Source organism: Dryobates pubescens, chromosome 13 (genome assembly GCF_014839835.1).
Source record: "Dryobates pubescens isolate bDryPub1 chromosome 13, bDryPub1.pri, whole genome shotgun sequence".
In the NCBI taxonomy this organism is placed as follows: Eukaryota; Metazoa; Chordata; class Aves; order Piciformes; family Picidae; genus Dryobates; species Dryobates pubescens.
In genome coordinates this window covers 8820219-8842134 of record NC_071624.1, presented here as the reverse complement: position 1 = coordinate 8842134, position 21916 = coordinate 8820219, and the positions used below count along the sequence as shown (strand labels likewise).

Genomic DNA, 21916 nt, shown 5'->3' with positions numbered 1-21916 from the left:
TTCTAAATGGTAACAGAACAAACCTCCTCTGCTCTTTGTCTGTGCCACCAGGTGGAAGCACCGTATCGCATCCCCGGGGTCCTGGCAGGAAGGTGGCACATTGCAGAACCCGCTGCTGCCGAACCCCGATCCCTCTGTCCCCACTTCCCTCTCCGGGGTGGGTGACGCTGCCTGCCCCCCGCAGCCCTTCCTGCCGGAGCACGAAGCGCTGCTCAAAGACAGCAACTCGGTGGTGGCTCAGCCTCACAGCAGGCATCTGCCTTGCAGAGAAGGCAGGGACTGGCTGGGGAGCAGGGGGGTGCTGGCTCTACCCTGGGAGTGAGATTTCCTGCTGCATGGCCCAGACCACGTTCAGCTCTGCTACTCGTGTCTGCCCTGGGTAAATCTGGCAATTCAGGTACAGTGAGGGTAAACCAGCAGAGAGTAAAGTGTGCACATGTGGACACGGCACTTCAGGACATGGTTTAGTGGCCATGGTGGTGCTGGGTTGAAGGTTGGACTCAGTGATCTTCAAGACCTCTTCTAACTGAAAAAAGTTCTGTGATTCTATGGCAGCTTACAGTGACTTTAGTCTGCAAAAGGGAGACTGAGGAGAAACCTTCTCACCTTCTACAACTCCCTGAAAGGAGGTTGTAGCAAGGTGGGGTAAGGTCTCTCCTTCCTAATAATAGGATGAGAGGAAATGGCCTCAAGTTGCACCAGGGTGGGTTTAGGTTGGACATTAGATGAAACTTCTTCACTGAAAGAGTTCTCACACCCTGGAACAGGCTGCCCAGGAAGGTGGTTGAATGCCCTTCCCTGGAGGTGTTTCAAAGAAGCAAAGATATGGTGCTGAGGGATGTGGTTTAACACCAGCCTTGGAAGAGTTAGATAATGTTTGGACTTGATGATTCATAGATTCATAGAATAGTCTGGGTTGGAAGGGACCTTAAAGATCATCTAGTTCCAACCCTGCTATCATGGGGAGGGACACCTTCCACTAGACCAGGTTGCTCAAGGATTCATCCAGCCTGGCCTTGAACAATTCCATGGAGGAAACATCCACAACCTCCCTGGGCAATCTGTTCCAGCGTCATTTGGTACTGTAGAAATCCACCTTATGATGTTAAGCTCTTCATGAAGTCCCTGCTTGCATGGAGACTGCAGCAGAGTTGAAGCTGAATTCATCTTATTCCTCCTTCCAGACCACACAGATTAATGGACTCACAGAATGGTTTGGATTTGAAGGGACCTTGAGGACTTTGAAGATCATCCAGTTCCAACCTCCCTGCCATGGGCAAGGACACCTTCCACTAGACCAAGTGGCTCAAGGTCTTGTCCATCCTGGCCTTGAACACCTCCAGGGAGGAGCAAGCTGGCCTACTGGAAGGTGTCCCTGCCCATGGCATGGGGGTTGGAACTAGATAATCTTTACAGTGCCTTCCAACCCAAGCCACTCTATGATTTGGTGATAATCTATGTCAGAAGCTTATGTAATGGATTGGCTGCTACAGTTGATGTGTTTAAACCTCTAGATCTGTATCTTCATGACAGAGAACAGCTGCAGAAGATAAGTTCACTGTGGCAAATCCTCTTTGCTTGGGCATGTGACAGTTTGCACTGCAAAATCCTGCCCCAGAAAAGGTGCTCTGGGGTGTTCCCATCATGCAAGTAATACAAACAACAGCTTGGATTTCAGGAGGCTTTGAATCAAGACCTTCAGATATGAGAGGAAGGTTCCAAAAGCCTCTGTGTTTTGCTTGAGTCCCATTCAGCTGCTACTTACAGATTCATATATTCATAGAATGGTTTGGACTGGAAGGGGCCTTAAAGATCATCTAGTTCCACCCACCCTGGCATTGGGCAGGGCCACCTCCCACTAGACCAGATTGCTCAAGGCCTCAGTCAGCCTGGCCCTGAATACCTCCAGGGAGGGGGCATCTTCTATGTCCTGTTTTCCTGTTGCAGCTGGCAGAATCTCTCTGTTTAAAAAGAAGTATTTCTTACAGCCTCCCAGTGCCTCCTGCATGGCTTTGCAAGCTAAAGCCTGACACTCTTGGTGTTCTCACAGTGGTAACTTGAGAAACACAGAACTGAAGTATTGCTGAACCCCCACCCCCCCAAAACCAAACAACAAAACAGACAGGAAGAGGACATAGGGAGTAGACAGTATGTTAAAACTGGGTGAGATGATGCAGAAGAAGGTCCAGGGGTGGTTTGGTGGAAGGTTTTGGTCTGGTTACATTCTTAAGGCTTTGCCAGAGCATCTTCTCTCTGAAGGGAAACCTCTTGTAGCAAGTGGGGGCTAATGGAGTTGTTTCCCAGTCTCTCTGACTAAGTTGGCATCTCTCAGCTTCTTGGAGCCCTTGCTCTGCAGGTGTTTAGAACACTGGATCAATGTGTTCCAGTGCACAGTTTCTGCTGGAATTGGTGTAGGCTGTGTGAAGTGGCTGGGATTGGCACTGTGAGGTGGAACAAAACACCACCTCTGAGAGAAACCAGGCTGTGTGAACACAAGGCTGGAAATGAGCTCCTGGGTTTCTTCTTGTGCTATTGCAGGAAACCACACCATGCAGACTCCTGTATAAGCTTTGTGTGCTCACAATTAGCTTGCTATTTTCCTTCCAGTTTTAGGCTCCCCACTTCAAGAGAGACAGAGCACTGGAGCAGGCTGACCAGAGATTTTGTGGAGTCTCTCCTCTGGAGACCTTCAAAACCCACCTGGATGCACTCCTGTGTGACCTGCCCTAGGTGATCCTGGTTTGGCACAGGGGTTGGACTCAATAATCTCTGGAGGTCCCTTTCAACCCCTAACATTCTGTGACTCTGGGATTCCACTGCTAAAAGGCCCTTCTAGAGATTCACAGAATGATAGAATGGAAGGGACCTTAAAGATCATCTGTTTCCAACCCGCCTGCCATGGGCAGGGACACCGTCCACTAGACCAGGTTGCTCAAGGCTTCATCCAACCTGGCCTCCCTTGCCAGGGAGGGGGCATCCACACCCTCCCTGGGCAACCTGTTCCAGTGTCTCACCACCCTAACTGGCGAGAATGTCTTCCTAATCTCCAGAGTAAATCTCTCCTCTTCCAGCCCAAAGCCATTGCCCCTTGTCTGTCACTACAAGCCCTGGTAAAAAGTCCCTCCCCAGCTCTCCTGTAGCCTCCTTCAGGTACTGGAAGGGTGCTCTAAGGTCTCCCTGGAGCCTTCTCCAAGCTGAACATCCCCAACTCTCCCAGCTTGTCCCCATAGGGGAGGTTCTCCAACCTTCTGATCATCTTCTGATCATCTTTGTGGCCTCCTCTGGACCCTCTCCAGCAGTTCCATGTCCTTCTTGTGCCTGGGGACACCAGGACTGGATGCAGTTCACCAGAGCAGAGGGGTAAAATCACCTCCATTGTCCTGCTGGTCACATTTCTTCTGAGACTTTGCTCTCCAGTGGTTAAACTATTTAATACTGAGCTGTGCACACTTAGACTATCACTGTGTTCTCACTGCTGTGGTTTCCACTTGACATAAAGTGTAGGTCACAACTCTGTGGTCCTCTTTTTTTCCTAAATGAGTGCTCCAAGCTGTTTTCTTCACCCCACCTGAGATAGGCCGGAGCTGTGACGTGCGTCCTGTTGCTTGAGACAAAATACTGTCGTGCCAGTAACAGCTGCTCTGGGAAGAGTGGCTTTGGGTGATACAAGCAGGGTCTGCACCATTTCCTGACCATTCCTTTGCCACAAGGGTTTTTCCAGGATGGATCCTGCCTCTGAGCATTGTAGCCTAAACACACAGTGGGAAAAGGGGCTCGGATTGCGCTGGCAGCTTCCTGGATCGGAACACTGTTCTTTTGTGGCTAGCTGAGCGCTCTAGCCTGTGCTTTCATCTGTTTTTACTGACAGCTCTTTCAGTGTCAAGCTGTGTTGGTAGTGTGCAAATCCCATAGGCAGCCTACCGTGCACTGTTGGGGTTTTCATACAAAGACTGGGGGTTTTGTGCACAGCCTTGATGTTCCTAGGTTTTGTGTCTCTGCTGCAGGGTGGAAGTTGAGGGGGTGCTGCGTGCTGTGACAGTCGGGCAGGGAACACGTGGGATGGCTTTGGCACCCACAGGGAGCTGGGAGGCACTGTGGCACTTGCATATTTGCCAGGGTTCTGGGAGATGTTGTCATTAGGTAAGCAATGCTGGTATTTAAGCTTTCATCTTTGTTTCAGAGCCCTACTGCACAGAGACAGTTTAAATAGGACCAAGCTATCGCCTGCTGCTGGAAGCTGAGGCATAATTTGTAATGATTTGGTTCAGTCACCAGGGTTGCAAAGGCAAAAATCTGATTTTCCAAGAGAGCATCAGGTGCACTCTGCATGGAAGAGGTGGGCCAGGGGTGGGCAGAGGCATGGGTCCTCTAGAGTCTTGATTTCAGCTTCTCTAGCAAATATATTTGTATTTGAGGAAGGCTAGTGGATAAAAACACAGTTCTGAGAGAATCTTTGAGCAAATACTTCTGGTGCTGGAGATGACAGTCACTGTTATCATCTTATAATCATAGCAAGCTAGGTTGGGGTCACCAGCTGACTGCTGCTGCATACACACACCTCTCCTGCTCTTTTCCCAGGTCAGAGGGAGGATCTGTCACCACGTGGAGAAGCAGCTTTCCTGTGGCCCCTTTCAATGCAGTCTCCTGCAAGCCAGTTAATGGCAGACCACAAAATGCACTCTGTTTTAAGCCTGTGAGTGAGCTGTATGTTGGATGCTGGCCAGAGTATTTGATACATCATATAAAGCTTTCTCCTGCAGTTCCTTTGTTCCTTTTTATCCCTAGTTTTGAGACTGGCAGTGGTGCAGGTTGTGCTTGGAGTGGGTTTTTTTGTTGGCTTGGGGTGGGGTTTTTTTTCCCTGATGAATAGAATAGAATAGAATAGAATAGAATAGACCAGGTTGGAAGAGATCTCTGAGATGATTGAGTCCAACCTATCATCCAACACCACCTAATCAACTAAACCATGGCACCAAACACCCCATCCAGTCTCTTCCTAAACACCTCCAGTGATGGTGACTCCACCACCTCCCTGGGCAGCCCATGCCAATGGCCAATCACTCTTTCTATGAAGAACTTCTTCCTAACATCCAGCCTAAACCTCCCCTGGTGCAGCTTGAGACTGTGTCCTCTTGTTCCGGTGCTGGTTGCCTGGGAGAAGAGACCAACCCCCACCTGGCTACAACCTCCCTTCAGGTAGTTGTAGAGAGCAAGAAGGTCTCCCCTGAGCCTCCTCTTCTCCAGGCTAAGCAACCCCAGCTCCCTCAGCCTCTCCTCATAGGGCTTGTGCTCCAGAGCCCTCCCCAGCTTTGTTGCCCTTCTCTGGACACGTTCCAGAAGACCTTGGAGAGGTGTATTTGCCTCTGTCTTTTGTCAGAGGTGACAAACAAGAGATTAAAACAGTTCCTTCTTCACAGAATCACAGAATGGCAGGGGTTGGGAGGCACCTCTGAAGATAATCAAGTCCAGCCCCCATTCTTGCTTCTCTCCCTTCTGGAAAGGCTGTATTTTGAACATGCCATGTACCCAGTCACTGATCTACAAAGTTGTTATTTATTGAGGATTAGTGCCTGGGGAGGTAGATTTTTTTGTACCTGCAGGGAAATTCTATTTCTAAAATGTCTTTTGCTTGGAATCATAACACAAGGAGCCAACACTGTATGTGGTCTGTTGAGCTGCAATGGTATCACCCACGCACAGGGAAGGAAGTTGAGAGTTGTGGCATCACTATGATAAGGCTACAATGAAAAGCTGATAGATATGGTTTGGCTTGAAAGGGACCTTAAAGATCATCTAGTTCCAACCTCCCTGACATGAGCAGAGACCCCTTCCACTAGACCAGGTTGCTCAAGGCCTGTGCAACCTGGCCATGAACACTTCCAGGGAGGAGACATCCACAACTTTCCTGGGCAACCTGTTCCAGTGTCTCACCACCCTCACTGTAAAGAATTGCTTCCTAATCTCCAGAGTTAATCTCCCCTCTTCCAGCTCAAAGCCATTGCCCCTTGTCCTGTCCCCACAAGCCCTTGTAAAAAGTCCCTGCCCAGTTTTCTTACAGTCCCCCTTCAGCAATGTGTATTGGTACTCATTGAGATGTCTTCCTTAAACTTAACACATTGAGATGAAATGGGCACATTGCTGCAAAATACTTCATTCTGGACAAACTATTTCTTATCAGCAAATCCACTTCCCCCCCCTCCCCCCCCCTTTCTTTAGTTTTTAACAAGTCTGCTTGTTTGGTGGAACACAAGCACTGCTTGCTTCAGCCCCAAGAGGTAGCTTTCTTTGGTAATCACCTCCATTGTTTTGGATTCAACTGGTATAGAACCATAGATTTACTTAGGTTGGAAAAGACCTTCTAGATCATCCTTTCCAACCATTAACCCTACTCTACCAAGATCTGCACTAAGCCATATCCCCAAGCAACACAGCTAGGAATGCTGTCTCAACCACCTCCCTGGGCAGTCTGTTCCAATGTCTGACAACCCTTTCAGTGAGAAAGTTCCGTCTAATATCCAGCCTAGACCTCCTCTGGTGCAGCTTGAGGCCATTCCCTCTCATTCTATCACTTGTTACTTGGCAGAAGAGACCAACACTCACCTCACTCCAGCCTCCTTTCAGGGACTTGTGGAGAACCAGGAGGTCTCTCCTCAGCCTCCTTTTCCCCAGACTGAACACCCCCAGTTCCCTCAGCTGCTCCTCACCAGACCTGTTCTCCAGACCCTTCACCAGCTTGGTTGCCCTCAGTGTCCTTCCTGTAGCGAGGGGCCCAAAACTGAACCCAGTACTCAAGGTGCCGCCTCACCAGCGCTGAGTCCAGGGGGACAATCCCTGCCCTGGTCCTGCTGGTCACACTGCTGCTGATCCAGGCCAGGATGCTGTTTGCCTTCTTGGCCACCTGGGCAGACACTGGCTCATGGGCAGACACTGGCTCACGATCAGCCACAATGCCTAGCCCACTAGTTGAAGCACGGCAGCCTGCAGTTCCCCAAGTCTGAAGGTGACTTGCCCTGCCTCGGCTCTTTGACAACCACCGTGGGATTCCCCAGGAGCTATTCCCCTTCCCGCAGGGCACTCACCGCTGCCTGTTACACAGGGAACCTGACCCAGGTGTTCTGCTCCAAGTCTCGCCCCGAGGACAAGCCCATGAACCAAGCCTGGAAGGGTCGCAGCGGAACAAAGGGGAGCCTCCTTAAGAGAGGAGAAAGGGGAGGAGAAAGCGGTGCTCTCTGAGCATAGCAACCCCTCCTCCCGGTTATTTCATCTTCCTTACAAGGCTAAAGCGAGAAGCTTTCCTCTGCCGCCTGGGTCCCTTAAAAGCAGCAGAGAAAGCCCCGGTGGGGAGCAGCCGGGATGCCAGGCTGACAGGGAGGAGGACCTGGCGTGAGCACTGCAGGGAAGTCTGGTGCTCTCCAGCTGTGGTGACAGCATCCCGTGGATCCTAAACCAGGTGTTCACTGATGCGGGTCTTCCAAAGAAGCATGAAACCAACCCCAAAAAGAAATCACTGAGGGAAGGAAAAAGTGCAATGATAGAGGTAAATGTATTTTTCCCTTGGGACAAACGAAGTATCTGGCTTTATTTGGGTTGAGAATCTTTCTTGTAAGTATGTCTGGAACAGAGGACTGGATAAAAAAATGCATTTGCTAACATCTGAAGAAAGCTTGGTCTGACTCTGACTCCAGAGCAGCCATGGGTTGAAGAGTCAGATCAACAAATCAGCTCAGGTGCTTCTGAAGAAATTTTGAATGCTCTCTTGGAGCACCAGAAAATGGTTTTTAAATCTGCTTCTCTCTTTTGCTGTTTCTGCTGTTGCTAAAGATTTTTGGAGCATTCCTCTGTGTGTTGCTTTGGTGGGGTGGGTAAGAGGGAGAGAAAAGAGTGACAAAACCAAAAGCTGAGCTGAGAACATGGTAAGCTGTCTCCATCGAGGCATTTCCAATTCTTCCATACTTTTGCTCTTGCAATGATGCCATCTATTCATAAATATCCCCTGGTTGGGGTTCCTGTAGCTGGGATTTGAGATTCAAAGGGGGTTTCCAGCTTAATTGAAAGAAGCTGAGATGGTCTAAACGTTCTATGAATCGTTTTCACGTTCTGACCAGCTAGGCTCTCTGAAGGATAATTCCAGGACTGCCAAATCTGAACTAGAAAAGGGGGGAAACACCTTGGTAGTTCAAAACTGCAGCCCTCCAGCTCATATTGCCAGAGAAAGTCTGAGCAAGTGAAAGGTAGAAGGCTTTGCCCCTCGTCTGTAAGATGCACTGAGGCAGATGCTCTGCAAATTGGATGCCACTGACTTTAGGGGTAAGGTGTAGTGCTTGGGCTTCTGAAGTCTACCTTTGCAGTGCTAGAGGACTTACAGGCACTTTTATTCAGCAGGTAAAATGAAAACCTGGCCTTTTGAGACTAGCTGCTGGGAGCTGTGACTACCTAAGGGAGCAGAGGATAACTGAGCAGCTCCTGCAGGTTCTCCTCTGACGCATCAGGTCAGCCTTGCGGCAGCTGCGTGCTGAGGGCTGGCTTCACCAGCCAGGGATGGAAGTGCTACGCCGCTCCTCAGTCTTTGCTGCAGAGGTGATGGAGGTTTTTGACAGGTCTCCCACTGACAAGGAGCTTGTGTCCCAAGCCAAGGCTCTCTGCAGAGACTACATAAATTCCAGGCTAATCCGAGCAGGTGTCAGCTGGAGCAAACCTGAGCACAGTGCCCCAGTGCCCGGTGGTAAGCTGGCCGAGGTGTCCACCATCCTGCTGCGCCTAGGTGAGTCCCTGCAGGGAAGGGTGGGAGCTGAAACTGCACAGAGCGCTTCAGACCAGCCAAAGGTTTCTGCTACTGATGAGTGCTGAGATGCTTTTCAAGTGATGATACAGAGGCTTCCCTTCTTTGGCCATTTAGATTTTAGTTTCTTTAGCTCCTTTGCTTGCATTGCCTCAGGGTGCTGCTCCTAGAAGAAGGACTTGGGGGGTGTCAGCTGATGAAAAACTCAATAAGAACCATTGATTGGCACTGGCTGCCCAGAAGGCAGCTGTGTGCTGGGCTGCATCAAAAAGCCAGCAGCACAGGGCGGGGATTCTACCTCTCTGCTCTGGTGAGACCCCACCTGGAGCACTGCATCCAGTTCTGGTGCTCCCAGGCACAAGAAGGATGTGAAACTGTGGAGAGGCCACAAAGATGATCAGAAGGTTGCAGAACCTCCCCTATGGGGACAGGCTGGGAGAGTTTGGGCTGTTAAGCCTGGAGAAGAGAAGGCTCCAGGGAGACCTTAAAGTAGCCTTCCAGTACCTGAAGGGGGCTAGAGAAGAGCAGGGGAGGGACTTTTGACAAAGGCCTGTAGTGACAGGATGAGAGGGAATGGCTTTGAGCTGGAAAAGGGGAGATTTAGGCTGGAAATTAGGAAGAAGTTCTTTACAGTGAAGGTGATGAGACTCTGGAACAGGTTGCCCAGGATGCCCCCTCCCTGGAGGTGTTCAAGGCCAGATTGGATGAGGCATTGAGCAACCTGATCTAGTGGAAGGTGTCCCTGCCTATGTCAGGGAGGTTGGAACTAGATGGTCTTCAAGGTCCCCAAGCTCTCATCCAACCCAAACGATTCCATGAATCTATATGTGTTGGAGATTTCATAGAAACTGCCTTTCAGTGGCAGGGTTTTGACACCCATTTTCCTTTGTCTGCTTTAATCCTTCACCATGCCATGAATTTCCTTGCTTTGTGTTGGAGCATGCAGGTGTTGGCTGATGTCAGCTGGCATACACTGCCATTCAGTGCCCAAACTAGCCAGCCCCCATCATGGCCAGCTGGCTGCTGGGGCTGCAGGGTGAATTATTTGAAGGTTTGACCTGCAGGCTGCTGCTTAGGACCAGTCTGGTCTCCCCACTCTCTCTTCTTTATTTCTTCTTCTGTTTGATTGTTATCATCACAAATTTCTTTTTAAGGCATAGCTGATGATTTTGTTAATTCTTTTTCACTTTTCCTTTCCTATGCTGACTTTACCTCTGGTTTTGTTTCCAGGAGATTTTTTTTTTGGCTTTGGGTTTTGTTTCCTTCTGGCAATTTTGCTGCCTCTTTGTCCTCTATTTCATCTCTGCCTAGGCTGGGGGGGGTGGTTGAGATTCATGTGCTTTCAACCAGATCTTCTGTAGGTGGTAGGAGAATGCAAAAGGGCAAGCAGGTGGCAGACTGGATCTGAAGGCTTCTCTTGGATGATTCTCCTGTCACTTGTTTGTGTCCAGATGGAAGGATTTGTCTGATAGTCCCAGGAATGTGGTGCCTCCTCTGAGCAAATGCTCAGAGAGCACCATGTGGTACCCACGCAACAAGAAGGGTCAGCAGTCCTCCTTAGCAGGATGAAGAATTGTTTCTGTCTTGTGTGTTCAGAAATGCCAGCTGCCATATGGCCTGTCTCCTTCTTTTCCCCTTTGCTGCTATAGCCAATACAAGGCAGAGTGGTGTCCAGCCACCTGCTGAGCATGGTAGTCCTCTAAGCTGCTTGCTAAGCAGTGCAACAAGCCAGAACACTTCTGTCTGTGTGATAGTGCTGAGAAGCCTGTGGAGATGTGGAACTGGAGTATCCCCTGGCCCTCAGGCACAGAGAGAGTTGGCTGGTGGGCCTGCAGAGCTGCTGGGCACAGGTGATGCAGTTGAAATCTTGAAGAGCAAGAGCCCATGAGGCCAGTGAGGTTTAAAAGCTACTTAGTGCAATTAACAAGTCAGAGATGACAAAAACTAATGATACTGTCAAATAAGACAACACCACCCCCCTCCCCCCTGCCAAGCAACCTGCCACATGTGGCAGAGGTCTGTTTTATCTGAACTTGTCTTTCCTGTGGCCAAGACCCAGGCAAGTGCTCTTTCACCTCAGCATAGAGCTTCTGTGTGTGGGAGCTGTCACTGCTGTCCTGCACTGGTACCCCACAATTAGTGAGGAAGAAGAGGCACAGAAATTGCTCCAGGTGTTGCAAAGTGCCCAGCTGGGAATCTGCACATGGACACCAAACACTGCCACCAGTGTAACGTGCTGCTGGAGTTGGTCCTGGGGCTGCCAAGGCAGAGTCTCCCTGAGCCTGGGACTGCTTTCCAGTGCTTTTCTTACCCTGCCTGCTTTTGTCTGCCCTGTGCATTGCTGCAGGGCAGGGCCTGCTTCAGCAGCATGTGTGCCTCCAACCAAAACCTGATCTCATCTGGGGCCTTCAGGCTCCTTGTTAAAAGCTGTAATGTTGGCCCTTTACCAAGTTCTGATCCTTACCATTCCATGCTTCCCTTTCAGCTAACCACAGGCAGGGCTATCCCCATTTCCTTGCATTTACAAGGAAGCCTGTGTGCTCCCTCTGAGGAGAAACCAGCTGTTGAGTAGTGCAAGTAATGTTTCCTCTTATCAGGGCTGACCATATGTTAGCAGAGTTTCCTCTCGCCATCAGCCTGCATGGTGTGGTCCTGCAGACACAAAGGGCCTGAGGAGGTCTGTGGAATTCTGCAGGGCTGGGTTTTGCCCATGCTGTGCTGAGTGCCAGTGACCAATTCAATGAATTGGGGTCTGTTTAGCCTGGAGAAGAGGAGACTCAGGGGAGATCTCATTCATGCTGATCAATAAAGAGTCAGTGTCAGGAGAATGGATCCAGACTCTTCTCAGTGGTGTCCAGTGACAGGACAAGGGGCAATGGACACATACTGGAACACAGGAGGTTCCACATAAACATAAGGAAAAACTTTTCCCCTCTGAGAGTGGGGGAGCACTGGACCAGGCTGCCCATGGAGGTTGTGGAGCCTTCTTCTCTGAAGGCATTCCAAAGCTGCCTGGATGTGTTCCTGTGTGATTGACTGGGTGAGCCTGCTCTGGCTGGGAGGTTGGACTAGATGACCTTCAGAGATCCCTTCCAATTCCTACCATTCTGTGAATTCGGTTCAAGTAGCTAATGACTCTATAACAAGCTCCTAGCTGAAGCTCCCTTCCTTTTCAGCCCCCATCTAAATGAAATTTTGGGGAGGATCAGTTGCCTTCTGCCTAGAGCAAGTCATCTGGGTCTTGCAGTGGAGTGTGAAGCCGTGGTGACAGCTCTTTTCCCCTGGGTGCTCCAGAGCACTCTTGGGTAGGAGGAGGACACAGGGTGTCCTTCTAACTCTAAACCAAATAGGATTCTCCATGCACAGAGCACCCTGATCCCATGCAATGTTTGCATTGGACAATGCTCCTGCAGCTGTGCAACCCTCATTAAGTGTCTGTGAAGAGAGAAACCTGGGCTTTATTAATTCTGCAGCTCAAAAATGGTTTGCTTTCCTACAGAGGGAAATCTTTCCTATCCCTGCCCAAGCTCCATCACACAAGCCTGTGGGAGGAGATTTTCTGCTTGTCCTTGGTCTTTCCACCTTGGTCTTTATGTTAGCCTAACACCTTCAACCCGTTCCCAGTTGGGGAGAACATAACCTGGAGGTTCAAGCACAGCTCTCTGTGTGTGTTGGGAGCCTTGTTGCTGAGGAGTCAGCCAGGCAAATGAACATCTCTTTAACCATTCAGAGGAGAGAAAGAACTCCAGTGCTCAGTGCCTCTGTGAGTGTACAGTAGCTGAGCTGATGGTCTCTTCACTCAATGTCATGGAGCTCATGGTGGATCCTTGGCTTCCATCAGCCTCCAGCATTCTCCAGTTGCTTTCATCTTGAAGGCTTTTGTACAAGTCTGATGGGGTGTTGAAAAAGGGTGTATCTCTCAAAAGCTGCTCTAGAAGTAGACCCTCTCCTTCTCAGTGAAGAAAAATGAGATGGCTTTACTTCTCTGAGGCCTGTCAGAAGGCAGGCATCCAGCCTGGGAACATACTGGGCTGTATCAAAAGAAGAGTGACCAGCAGGTCAAGAGAGGTAGTTCTGCCACTCTGCTCTGCTTTGGTGAGACTCTGGAGTACACTGTGTCCCATTCTAGAGCCCTCAACACAAGAAGCACATAGACATGCTGAAGCAGAGGAGGCCACAAAAATGACCAGAGAGCTGGAGCAACTCCCCTGTAGGGTCAGGCTGAGAGCTGGGGCTATTCAGCCTGGAGAAGAGAAGGTCCCAGGGGGACCTAAGAGCTACATTTCAGTGTCTGAAGGGGACCTGCAGAAAAGCTGAGGAGGGACTGTTTAGAAGGGCTTGTAGGGTAAAGGGCAATGGTTTGAAACTGGAGCAGAGGAAACTTATGTTGGACATTAGGAGGAATTTCTTCACAACAAGGGTGGTGAAATACTGGAACAGGTTGCCCAGGGATGTGGTTGAGGCCCTGTCCCTGGAGACATCCCAACTCAGACTCAATGTGGCATCTAGCTGGAGATGTCCCTGCTGACTGCAGGGGGGTTGGACAAGATGACCTCTGAGGGCCCCTTCCAGCCTGATGCAATCCGTGAAGAGTTCCTATGAGGGATGACTGCAGCCACGCCACTGGTGCAGGGCCATGCAATGTGCCTGTCCCCACTCCCTTTAGAAGCCCCAGGCTTAGGGGGTGTTCAGAAAGCAGGATGCAGGCGGCAGGGGGGTCGCATCCAACTCAGCCTAAGCCGCCTGCTGCATATTTGAAACAAGGTGGAGCTGGGATTAGGTCTCTTCGCCGAAGGGATCCGTGGGGTGGCTCCAGCGCTAATTCCTAGGTGGTGAGAGCAGCAGTCGGTGTGCTGCAGCATGCCGACTCCCGCCCGTCTGTCTCCAGGGGATGAGCTGGAATACATTCGCCCCAACGTGTACCGGAACGTGGCTCGGCAGCTGAACATCTCCCTGCACTCGGAGACGGTGGTGACCGACGCCTTCCTGGCCGTGGCCGCGCAGATCTTCAGCGCAGGTACCGCGTCCCGACAGGCCTGCGGGCGGGGCTGGGCGGGGGACGGAGCCCCTTCTCTCGGAGAAGGCATGTTTCTGAGGTGGCCTGCAAGGGGGGGCTGCTTTCTGCAGGGCCCTGGGCAGTTTGGCAGTGTGTTGTGCGCTGCGCTTTAATGACAGCGTGAGAGCTCCTCTCTGCTCCGCTCTCCCGGCAGGGAAGTGCCCTGCTGCATGGTAGCCTCCTGGCAAGGTATTGCTCATTCTAGAAGGCATCCACTGCCGCTCCTTGTTAGGAGGTGGTGTGACCCACCTCGTTGCACAGGGAAGTCGCACATTTCAAGCCCTTTTGCTCATCGTTGGCAACTGGAGAAGGTTCATTACGTGGGAGTCTCCCTTGCTCCAGCTCACGCTGCCGATGTTCGGAGCCAGAACCAACTCATCACAAGGGAGTTCTCTTCCTGGCTTCCTTTCCCACAGTGACAGCCAGAACTGCAATGGAGCCTGCTGCTTCCAGCTGCTGCTTCTGCTTTCACATACTCAGGAAAGTCTCAGCCCTCAAGGCTAAGGTGCTCTGGGTGAGCAGGTGCTTTGAGCTTTCTCAATAGATGCTTACATGTCAATGTTCTTCTGTCTCTCTGGTCCCACAGATGACTGTCAAAAAAAGACACCCCCCGTGCTGTATTCTTGCTAGGGAACCTCAGCCTTCCCTGGAAAGAGTCTCTTCTTGGGAATGCAGTGTGGGGACCTAAGGGAAGAGCAACCTTTTACAGAGAGATTTATGTCAGGCAAGTCCTGACACAGTTATAGGATTTCTGCAGTGCCTTGTTGTGTTGTCCATAGAAGGGAGTAGATGTTGGAGACTGGAAACAAAATAAACCAACAAACCCCACCACCACCACCAACCAAACATCCAACAACAAGAAAAACCCAAAGCTACCTGCCTAGCAGTACACAGAAGTGTGAAAGCACTGGATCCAGTGCCATTGACGTGGGAAGTGTCACAGGAGGCATTGATCCTTGCTGCTTTGGGACTAGTTGCTACAGGATGGGAGTCCAGGTTTGTGCTGCACTTTCAGATAGGCTTCCTCACTCAGAACATGTCTATCTTTACCATCAACTATGCTTTTTGTCTGTGTGTATGAGCACCACAGGAACTACTGCATCCTGGAGAAGATCTCTGCTGATATCCTGTGCTTCTGATCTGAAGTGTATTGTGGTGGAAATCAGAGATCCCCTCCAAAACCACAACAGATGACAAAACAGATCTCTCGGGGACTGCTCAAGAAGGCCTCCTGGCAGGTCGAGCAGATTTCCTTCCCAGATCAGGGAAATGGATGGAAGTGGATTCTGTATCTAGCACCGCAGTCCTTGGCATCCTTTCAGAGTATATCTGGAATGCAGATTGCCTTTGCCCTGGGCTGGTTTGGGAGGCCATATGGGCTCAGAAAGCAAGAGCTGGGCAAGTATTGCAGGAATGTCTGAGCGTGTTCAAAGTGCAGATGCCCTGCCTGGTCCCTTAGTGCTGAGCTTTACTTGCTTACAGAAAAATGAAGGTCAAGTTTGCAGGCCCAGGTGTTTACATTGCAGCTAAGTAGGTTATCTTCTTAGACAACTACAGCTGACTACATCAGAACTGGCCCACCTCCAAAGTTCAAGTGGCATGGGGGATTAAGTCTGGCTGCAGGTGGAGCAGACTCTGCATGCTGCTGTGCTGCATAAACAGGATCATAGACTCATGGCTTGGGTTGGAAGGAACTTCTAGAGGTCATCTAGTCCTACCACCCCTGCAGTGAGCAGGAACATCCCCAGTTTGACCAGGTTGCTTAAAGCCCCAGCAAGCCTGACCTTGGATGTCTCCTGGGATGGGGCCTCCACCACCCCTCTGGGCAACCTGTTCCAGTGTTTCACCACCCTCACAGTAAAGAACTTCCTAATGGCCAATCTGAATCTGCTCTTCTCTAGTTACAAACCATTGCCCCTTGTTCTTGGAAACAGTTCCTCCCCAGCTCTCCTGCAGCCTTCTTCAGGTACTAGAAGGTCTCTCTGAAGCCTTTTCCAGGCTGAGCAGCCCCAGTTGATGCTGGGGAGAAAGCCCTGCTGGCTTCTGTGAGCCCTGCTCTCACCAATGTGTATTGATTGACATACTCATTGAGAGATGTGTTTCTTTGCTGTTCTTTAAGCTCTCAGCTTGGGAGGCAAGTGAAAAATAGGGAAGGGTTAAAGTGGTTTTCTTGAAAGTAAAGCTAGAAATCATAAGTTTGTCCTAAACTTGAGGTTTTCAAGGTAGTAAGAATGTGGCTCTGGACCCAGCTGTTTGAGGCTGGCAATGCTAGAGACCTTGGAAACTTGGTAGAAGCCCAGGCTCAAGCTCTCTTGCTAGTGCTGCCCTGCATCTGGGGGCACTGTGCTGCATAAATGGCTGGCAGTTGGCTGGCTGCACAGGGAGTGGATCCAAACCTTCCTGGTGCTCTTTATGCTCCAGTAATAGTTCTTCCTCACCTCTGCCTCAGAGTGACTAACAGGACAACCTGTGGGCATGAAGCTGGGGCTTGTGTATTTAACTGCTTTTATTAAGTCATTACTGTAATTTCCTTTGCTATGAGGCTGCTGAGTGGCAGACAGGGAAAAGTTTGCTGAACTTTTCTTTTTCTTCTTTTTAAGCATTCTTGGACCCCAACTGCAGTGTCAAGACTCAACATTTAACACAAAATCCAGCAAATCAGAGTTGGCTGTGGCAGCCAAACATTCACTCCTAATTTTTCTCATAGTTCAGGGTAAAGAGGCCCTTACTGAGCAAAGGAAACCAGAGGCTCAAGAGCAGTCTGAGCTTTCATGCCAATTACCAACAGCCACTTTTTCCCTGTCCAATTTATTAAGAAAACAGCTACAGCCTGACACTGCAGTACCTAGACAGACTGGGAGCTGCATTAGTCACTCACAAAGCCTTTTCAGCAACAGATTGGGGGATTTTGACCCTATCTTGCTGAAGAGGTTTGCTCCTTAATCTTTTGCATGGTCGTCTTCCACATCTGGTGTGGTTTTGAGTCTTCACACTGGAGCTCTGGTTGTGCTCCCTTTTTCCAGTCCATGCTGTGTACAAGTCCTGACTAAGCACAAGTCCTAGGTGGACCTGTGAAGAAGGCAAGACTGAGGGCATCTGGCATCCTTGTTGGTCCCACAGCATGGGTATGTTGTGCCATATGCAGCTTCATAGCATTGTTTATTCCAGTTACCCCAAGTTTAGCCTTACTCTGCTGTGGCAAGGGCAGCTTGAATCCCAGTTACAGCAAGATCAGCAGCTGAGGACATAGACAGAAAGTGAGCAGGTCTCACAAGCATGATAAGGCTCAAGCTGTCTTTTCCTTCCCTGTTTCCATACAACTTGTTGGTTGTCTGGAGTGACAAGAGCCCATCTGTGTGGAGACTGACAATGCAGAGCCCTGACCTGCTTTGGGTGCTGACAGATGTTGCAAAGCATCACCCCTGTGACAATACCAATGGTTCTCATGTGTGGTCTAAAGCTGTTCTGCAGTCAGCAGGAGACTTCCCAGTGCCTTTAAACAGGCTTTGGATTGGGCCTGGGTGAGCTGGGATATACATTAGATGTTTAAATAAATACCAGAAGGAAGGAGACACTTGCTGGAAAAACAGAAGCAGGAAAGGGAGATGCATTTTCCTTTGCTAAAAGAAGCAGTTTCTTCCAGTTGGTAACAGCTGCTAGATGTGAGGGCTCTCTAAAAGTTTTCAACCTGGGTGTGTGTTGGTTTGGGTGCTCATCAGTTGTTAATCAAAAGTGCCTGGGCTGAAGAGAGCCTTGTCCAACAGGCATGCATGGCTAATGGGCTCTCAGGAGAAAATATTTCCCTCTGGAGGAACACATGCTGTTAGAAATGCATGAATTGAGCTTCCTGCCCTGTGCATGTCCATTTTGGCTTCTTTCTCTCCAGCAGAGGAAAGTGTATTGTGTCTGGCTGTATTTTCCCAGCTGTTGAAAAGCAGCACTTGATCATGTTTCTCTGAGGTCTGATTTGCAGCTTGGGCTTGGACGCTGAGTGGAGCAGAGGGAAGTTTATTTGAGTAGCTTTGGATAGTGTGGTGCTTGGAGACTGCACAGTTGTGTCTTGTGGCTTCTTGAGCTCTCCCTTGGGGCAGGCAAGCTGAGCTGCAGCAGGAACACTTTCAAGAATGGTCCTCTCCTGCTAATTCCCCTGGGCTCACCAGTATTTACATACCTTCAGCTCTGTGTCTGGCCTTGAGTCTGCAACTTGTATTTCTTATTTTTATAACATGCCTTCCAAGCAGCTTTTTTTTCCCCCTGTCTCCCTGTGTTCCATCTCTGTGAACAGAGGTTTCAGAGCTTTCTCTGGTTTGATCACTCCTTTCTGGACCAGTTTTCCATTTGTTCTTGTTGTTAGCTCCTGTGCACACAAGTCTGCACAGTGGGAAGCTGTGACTAGATTGTCTCCTTTGGCAGTGAGTGCCTGCCCTGCCCAGCATGGATGGCAGCCAGGACTTTGGAGGAATCTGAGGCAGGACAGTGTGTCTTCTCTGCTCATGTGCAGGGGCCAGATGCAAATCCAGCTTATGCTGAGTGATACATCAAGCTAGTGCCAACTTGACCCTGGCCTGGATGTCCTGATAAAGGCCTGATGAGGGACCACTGGGCTGCAACGTTTAAGCATGGTGCAATTACACCCCAGTGCTGGCAAAGTGTGGGGGGAAACTCAGGGAGATTGGCTGGTACCCAGAACTGAGCTCCACTTATCACATTGGCAGGAAGATGACTGCTGCTGGGACAGCTTCTTGGAGCACTGGCTCTGGGCAGGTCAGCCTAGCAGGAAGGCTGTTTGCTGGGAGATTAGATAACTCAAGTGACGCTTCCTGCACTGCCTTCAGGGGAATAGGCTATGCAAATTGAGTAGTGAAGGCAGAGGGGCAAAACTCTTGCAGCTACCTAGTTTTCATGTGGAGGCTGAGCAATTCTCCTTACATCAAGGAGGATGCCAAACAACTCTCTTGGCCCTAGATCTTTGCTTGCCTTTTTTGCTCTTGTGTGATGGTAGAACTGACTGAAGATGTGGTTTATGTCACACTGGAATCGGACTCACTGAGTCACAGAATGTTGGGGGTTGGAAGAGACCTCGAAAGATCAAGTCCAACACTCCTGCTAGAGCAGGATCATCTAGAGTAGGCTACACAGGAATGCATCCAGGTGGGTCTTAAAAGTCTCTAGAGAAGAAGACTCCACAGCCTCTCTGGACAGCCTGTTCAGTGCTCTGCCACTCTCACAGTGAAAAAGTTTTTCCTTATGTTCATGTGGAACCTCCTCTGCTCCGGTTTGCCCCTCTTGCCCTTTTGGATGTCACTGAGCAGAGCCTGGCTCCATCTCCCAACACCACCCTTCACATCCTTATACACATGAGTGAGGTCAGCCCTCAGTCTCCTCCAAGCTAAAGAGCCCCAGCTCCCTCAGCCTTTCCTCAGCAGAGAGATGTTCCACTCCCTTCAGCTTCTTTGTGGCTCCGCACTGGACTCTTTCAAGCAGTTTCCTGAGGTCCTTCTTGAACAGAGGGGCCCAGAACTGGACACAATACTCAGATGCAGCCTCACCAGGGCAGAGTAGAGTGGAAGGAGAACCTCTCTGAACCTACTAACCCCAGGACACCATTAGTCTTCTTGGCCACAAGGGCACATTGCTGGCTCACAGTCATCCTGCTGTCCACCAGGACTAGAATAAAAGTATGTTTTGTCTTAAGGGTGTTTGAGAGCTGGGCTAGTGACAACCCCCACCATGCTGTGGAGAACTTTCTCCAGTCCTGGTTCTTTAGGATCTCTTTTCCACCAAGGTGAAACCATGCAGCGCTGTGGCTGCACCCGAATGCAGCTGGACACGTGCAGTGTGAGCATGTGCAACCAAGGACAGCCATTTCCTTGGAGCAGTGAAGACTGCACTCTGTGTGTGTGTGGAGATCTGAAGGAACTTCCTTCTTTTCACAGGCATAACGTGGGGCAAGGTGGTGTCTCTCTACGCCGTGGCAGCGGGCCTGGCAGTCGACTGCGTGCGGCATGCCCAGCCAGCCATGGTTCACACCATCGTAGACTGCCTGGGGGAGTTTGTCCACAAGACCTTGGTGCCATGGCTGAAAAGGAGAGGAGGCTGGGTAAGAGATCAAGTATGGCTTCCACATGTGCAGTCCAGAAAACATCCTGGTTAATGAAAGTGAGAGTGCCCCCACTGCAGCTTTACTATCTCCCACAGCGCTGTGGCCGCCGCTGTCCTACTTACCTGCGCTAGGCTCCGTATGTCTCCATTACTGCCTTGTGGTCCCATCCTCAACAACATGAGGAAAGGCTGAGAGAGCTGGGTTTGTGCAGCCTTGAGAAAAGAAGGCTCAGGGGAGACCTTATTCCCATGGAGCAGTGCATAAAGGGTGGCTACCAAGAGGATGGAGACTCCCTTTGTACAAGGAGTCCCATGGAAATGACCAGGGATGATGGGGACAAGCTACTGCTGGGGGGATTCCCTTTGGAGTCCAGCAGAAAGTGTTTCCCCATGAGAACAGACAGCCATTGGGCCAGCTCATTTCAGCTAGGCTATCACCTAGAAAGGTTGGACCAGATGATCCTTGGGGTCCCATCCAGCCTGGCATTTTGTGATCAGCTATTCTGGCCTTCATCTTCCTGTGTATCTGTGCCAGACTAATTCTATCCTGACCTGCCAAGGCCTTTTCTGTTCCAGATCTGAACATCCCTGGAGCTGCCAGCCAGTCACAGCAGGAGGCTGTAAATAGGAGTCATTCTCTTGGGCAGCTGTTCTCTAAGCACTGAAAACCATCAAGCCTGCTAACTGAATTCCCCTTTCATCTGTCCCCCAGTTCCCCAGGTCACAGCTTAGCATATTATCATGACTTGCTTCCATAAAGAATTTTAAAGAGACATTAATTGCTGGTAGTTTGTGCCTGATCCTGATGATGCTCCTTGAATCATTTCTGCTGCAGCTCAAACTTTAGTGCACTGATGCTTTGAAGGGTGCTCCTAAGACCCAGCAAGAATGGGAAGGTTTGTGGCTCTGTCCCTGGCCTGCTCTGAGACTGTGGGTATGGCCCATGGAGGTGTTCAAAGCCAGGTTGGAGAGGGCCTTCAGCAACCTCACCTAGTGGGAGGTCTCCCTGCCCATGGCAGGGGGGTTGGAACTAGGTGATCTTCAAGGTCCCTTCCAGCCCAAACCATTTTATGCATCTGTTTCACAGAGCTCTTTGAGCCTGGTTTATTATCTTGCAGTGTGTGAGGTGTGAGCAAGCTCTTGTGATTGTTGATGGTGTGGCAGCAGCATGGCTGGTATGCACTGTGGGACTGGGAGGGTCTGCAGCAGTTGAAATGGTTCTGGATGTCTCTCTCTGATGATATCTGTTCCCTCCTCCTTAGGCAGACATCACGAAATGTGTGGTGAATACTGACCCTGGCCTCCGCTCTCACTGGCTGGTGGCTGCTGTCTGCAGCTTTGGGCACTTCCTCAAGGCCATTTTCTTCGTCCTGTTGCCTGAGAGATGAATCTGAGTCACCCAGTGCAGCCCCCCTACCCCATCTCCTCCCCGGCTCCAGAAGCAGTGGTAATGGCAGTCTCTGAAGAGGAGGAAGAGAAGAACCAGGACAAACAAAACACTTGTTCTCCTCTCCCTTGAACTGGGAGCAATGACCAAACTTCTTGCAGCCACAGGAGCCTCTCTCACCATTAATCCTTTCCAGAATCTTATTTCCCTGGGTGACTTGTATGTGTGGCCTGGAAACTGCCAGTCCCTGCAGCTGTGTGCAGCATGGATGAGCAGATACCTGTTCATCACAGCTGCCTTGCATGCAGAGGGCAAGAGGAGGTGGGTAGAAATGGGATAGAAAATAGGAGAAGGGGAGGAGTCCCTCCTGCACTCCCTGTGATTTCTCTGAGCCCTCAGATTTGCCTTGTGTTGGTTCTGGTTGTTACATTTGTGCTTGTGCTCCATCTCCTCCTTTATACCTAACTGACCACTGGGATTTGCTCCCAGCACAGCTCAGTGGAGGGGGATAACACACCTGGGGGAGTGATAAAAACAAACCTACTGTCATCAGGTGTTTGTTCCCCACATCCCTTGGGAATCCCTCTGAGGG

General features: G+C 50.3%; 1 protein-coding gene across 2 annotated transcripts; it reads left to right on the top strand.

Moving 5' to 3' along the window:
• The first annotated feature begins 8382 nt into the window (after positions 1-8382).
• On the top strand, positions 8383-21568 carry BOK (BCL2 family apoptosis regulator BOK). 2 transcript variants are annotated; one of them, XM_009899453.2, is made up of 4 exons: positions 8383-8761; positions 13668-13796; positions 19772-19935; positions 21200-21568. In XM_009899453.2, exons 1-4 carry the CDS (start codon positions 8539-8541, stop codon positions 21323-21325), a joined length of 642 nt encoding a protein of 213 aa, XP_009897755.1. In that variant the 5' UTR covers positions 8383-8538; the 3' UTR covers positions 21326-21568. The 2 variants fall into 2 exon arrangements, with proteins under 2 accessions (XP_009897755.1, XP_054022619.1); XM_054166644.1 differs by having other exon boundaries at positions 21204-21332.
• Positions 21569-21916: the final 348 nt, after the last annotated feature.

Bases quoted from the DNA above. Each gene is read 5' to 3' on its own strand.
- BOK (XM_009899453.2), top strand. From the start codon at position 8,539: ATGGAAGTGCTACGCCGCTCCTCAGTCTTTGCTGCAGAGGTGATGGAG. The intron at 8,762-13,667 runs GTGAGTCCCTGC...GTCTGTCTCCAG, and splicing joins CACCATCCTGCTGCGCCTAG to GGGATGAGCTGGAATACATT. The intron at 19,936-21,199 runs GTAAGAGATCAA...CCTCCTCCTTAG, and splicing joins TGAAAAGGAGAGGAGGCTGG to GCAGACATCACGAAATGTGT.